This window comes from Chrysochloris asiatica, unplaced genomic scaffold (genome assembly GCF_000296735.1).
Source record: "Chrysochloris asiatica unplaced genomic scaffold, ChrAsi1.0 scaffold00624, whole genome shotgun sequence".
Classification (NCBI taxonomy): Eukaryota; Metazoa; Chordata; class Mammalia; order Afrosoricida; family Chrysochloridae; genus Chrysochloris; species Chrysochloris asiatica.
The window spans coordinates 10,151-13,649 of NW_006409142.1; the positions used below are offsets into that span (position 1 = coordinate 10,151).

General features: G+C 40.0%; 1 protein-coding gene across 1 annotated transcript in view; it reads right to left on the bottom strand.

Moving 5' to 3' along the window:
* Nucleotides 1-2,278: 2,278 nt before the first annotated feature.
* The window catches only part of LOC102830346 (NUT family member 1-like), a gene marked incomplete at its 3' end in the record, with an annotated part of 80,984 nt that continues 79,763 nt past the window's right edge, over nucleotides 2,279-3,499 (bottom strand). Inside the window, exons 6-8 of the mRNA XM_006877825.1 lie at nucleotides 3,164-3,280; nucleotides 2,706-2,810; nucleotides 2,279-2,414 (exon numbers count right to left, since the gene is read on the bottom strand). Coding sequence (XP_006877887.1) covers nucleotides 2,279-2,414; nucleotides 2,706-2,810; nucleotides 3,164-3,280 — 358 coding nt within the window. The remainder of the gene's footprint in view (nucleotides 2,415-2,705; nucleotides 2,811-3,163; nucleotides 3,281-3,499) is intronic.

The following is a 3,499-nucleotide window of genomic DNA, read 5'->3' on the forward strand; positions in this document are numbered from 1 at the left end:
CTTCAACAAACCTATTATTTTCTCTGTGTTCATTTTTAATTTTGACATCTTCTCATTTGGAAAATTGATTACATGATGATGTAACCTTGCTTGCCTGAAGTGAAGAGGACTTAAAATAGTTACTGATGAAGACCAAAGATTACAGTAATCAGTATGGATTTCCCTTCAATAAAGAAAACAAAAATTCCCACTAAATGACATCTTAATAAATGGAGAAAAGAGTGAAGTTGTCAAAAACTTCATTTTGTCTGGACCTATAATCAATTCTCATGGAAGTAGCAGTCAATTTATCAAACAATGTATTGAAGAGTATTTTAGAGTTTTGTCTCTTTTTTCTTTCATGTATCTCTTAATCTCTTGACTAGTTCTCAATATAGTTCTTCTGCATTTCTATTCAGATAGTTCTAATACCACTTTACCACAGTTTTCTCAATCTATATTTTGGTCATTTGTCTGATTCACCTTGTCCTGTTTCTTTGTATGGACTGGGGTAGTCTGTTATCTCTGAGACATTGTGGTGTTATTGTAATTATTTGGTGAGTGTTGATGTGGCACTGCATGATATGCATTGGACTGCTAACCACAATATCAGTGGTTCATATATACCAGGTGTTCCTCAGAAGCATTGTACAGGGTTGGTATGAGTCAGAACTGACTCAACGACATTTAACAAAAACAACAACATGCTGGTATGTTTCACCTAAAGTTTATAAAATTTATTTGTTTTGCTATATCTGAGTGAGCAGGAAGTACTTGGTACCCTGCTCACTATTTGGGCAGCACTTAGGTGCTCATCATTTGTCTCCTGGTGGGTGTGATAGCATATGTCAGTGTGTGTGCATGCATTTGTTCACTGTTTGTATAGAACAATTTGAAGGTGAGCTGGGCTGAGGTTGGTCAGTAACTATAGTTGATTATGTAGTGAAGGAGTGGGCTGTGGCACTCACCCAGTGAATAGAGTAGCAGATGGTGCTGGTGTGTCTCGGTATTGTAAATGTGCGTCCTTCCTCCCACAGATTGGGAGTAAACAAAACAAAACAAAATGAAGGAAGAGAAAAAGAAAAATAATAAAAACTGAAAAAGAAAGAGGAAAAAAGAAAATACAAAAACTGTGAGGGGAGGAAAGAAAGAGGTACAGTGGGATGTGCGCATGAACCACTGATTTTAGAAGTCTCAGGGTTGTGATGCCTGGCCTACTAAATACTGTACTGATCACGGTCCTCTGAAACACAGTGGACTTGAAAGAATTAGAACTGAATCGATGGAAACTGGTTTGATCTTTGTTTTTAAAGCTTCCTGGGTTTTCTTATTGAATCTGTGACCTCAAATGAATTGTGCCTGGTGTATACAATGGAAATGACCTGTAGATAATTCTGGCATTTAAAAAAATCTGTAAGAAGCATTGAAGAAAATCTCACATGAAACATATTCAGTAAATTACAATAGACATAAATAGTTAATTGTTAAGAGGTATAGATAATGAAAGGATACCCAGAGAAAGTCCCTAGATCAAGCCAAGACACATGATAAAGAGATGATGAAAGTGATCACTGGGGATTGTCAGTGACTGATGATAGACCAAAGCCTGACTGTCCCCAAGAACATTCTGAGGATGTCCTTCTAAAGCTAGATGGATAAGCAAGCTCAGTCACCTACACATCTGCAGAACAAGGGGAACTTAAAGCTACTTCTATCTTTTTTCTTATAACAGCACCACAGTCCATCCAGCAGTAGAGGAGAACCAGATCAAAGAAGCAATGAGCACTTCTTAACAAAATCTATTATTTAATTCCATCTTACAGAGGACTCTGGTTAGTAACTGTTCATCATTTCCATCATAGGTGTCTATCTACACCCTGACCTTTGGCCTTCCTTTCTGCCCTAATCATGTCTGCACAGCAGCCTAAAAACACCAGTGAGATACTGGAGGAACATTACTCTAATGAATAGGGTGAGGAACTGAAAAGACAAATGTATTGTAGTGTGCTCAACTTGAGGATCCGACATATATAAGAGCAGTCATCACTACTGAATAAAATGACACTTCTTCCCTTTTCCATGAGTGGAAGGGTCACACTTTGTTTTTCTAGGCAGTGAGGTTTGGACCTCACCTACAGACAGAAGTTGTCTCCTATTGACTCCAAGGTCAGCCCCTGAGTGGGACCAATTTTCAGCAGGGAATTGGGTTCTAATTTGAGTTGGCATCTTAGACTTGGCAACTGTATGTTGAGGTTGGCTATGACAACACACCACAAGATACAGAGGCTGAGATGCTGACCTCCATGGTCGAGAATGCTGTATGTAGGCAGGAAGAGTACTTTGGGAAGACTCCAGGGCAGTAGACTTTGTTGAGATGCTAAGTGGAAATCAAGGCTATCAAGTTCCTCTTCTTCTTCATTAGACCCTTCTCCAATCTCAGGTGTTTTAATAATAGAAGAAGTTTCTATAAACATTGTGGTATCTCTGGTTCACAGTCTAGGGGAAGCATGACCATGATTTTGGTGAGGAGATGTTGATTGTTCAGACTGAAGTTCCTGTGTCTTCTGAATCTGTGTAAAGACAGCAAAGTCTTTTTACTTCGACAGGTTACTGGATACTTTTCCCTCTTTTGGTAGGTAATCTGCTTTCAAGTTCTTTGTGCCTGTTCCTTTGCCGATCCCTTCTTGAAGACCTCTGGTATCTCTGCTCCCTATGTCTTGACTTACCTCAGATTCTGGACAGTTGGAATCCATGTGGAGCACAATATAACTTGGGAGTGCCTCCAATACATTCTCTTCCCCTCTCAACTTCAATAGTCTCTTCTTCATGAGCTGAAATGAAGGAAAATGGGCAGGTACTGGCTCTGTACAAGTTTGAGAACAGGTGACAGAGACTATGGTATTGTGGCAGGATTCAGGGAAGTCAGTCACATGTTACTGAAACCACAGTTACTGTAGTTTCAGTAGCTCATCCTGCTCATCTTCTTGTGCTATATCCCTAATCTTTGATTCCTTACCACCTTTCCTCTCAAACTGTCCTTAGACTCCTATACCTCCTCATTCTATACCTATTCCCAAACCTGGAGCTCTCCTTCCCCAGAAGCAGTGCCATTCAAGGCACTGTAAGGTGAGAAGAAATCATGCAGGTTTCATGTTCTGAGTTTTCGTTTCCTCCTCTGGTGTACCTGAGTGTGGGTGAGTCCTTCCTCTTGCTCCAGCTCCTGAATTAAGGACAAGGGATCTGCTTGTGGTTCCGGAGATAATAACATTTCCAGGAATTGAGGGTGAATAACTTCTACCACCTGATAGTGGAAAAGAGGAGGTTGTGAAAGTGCTTGACAAGGAGTAACCAATGAAGTAGAGGATCCAGAAGTAACTTCATAATCCCACAGTTGAGTGTGCACCAATTGTTGTATTATAAAGGAAACTTACTTGGTTAAAGGACTCAGCTACTAACTAAAAGGTTGATGATTCAAACCCTCCAGCCTCTCTGTGAGAGAAAAATATGACAGTCTGCTTCC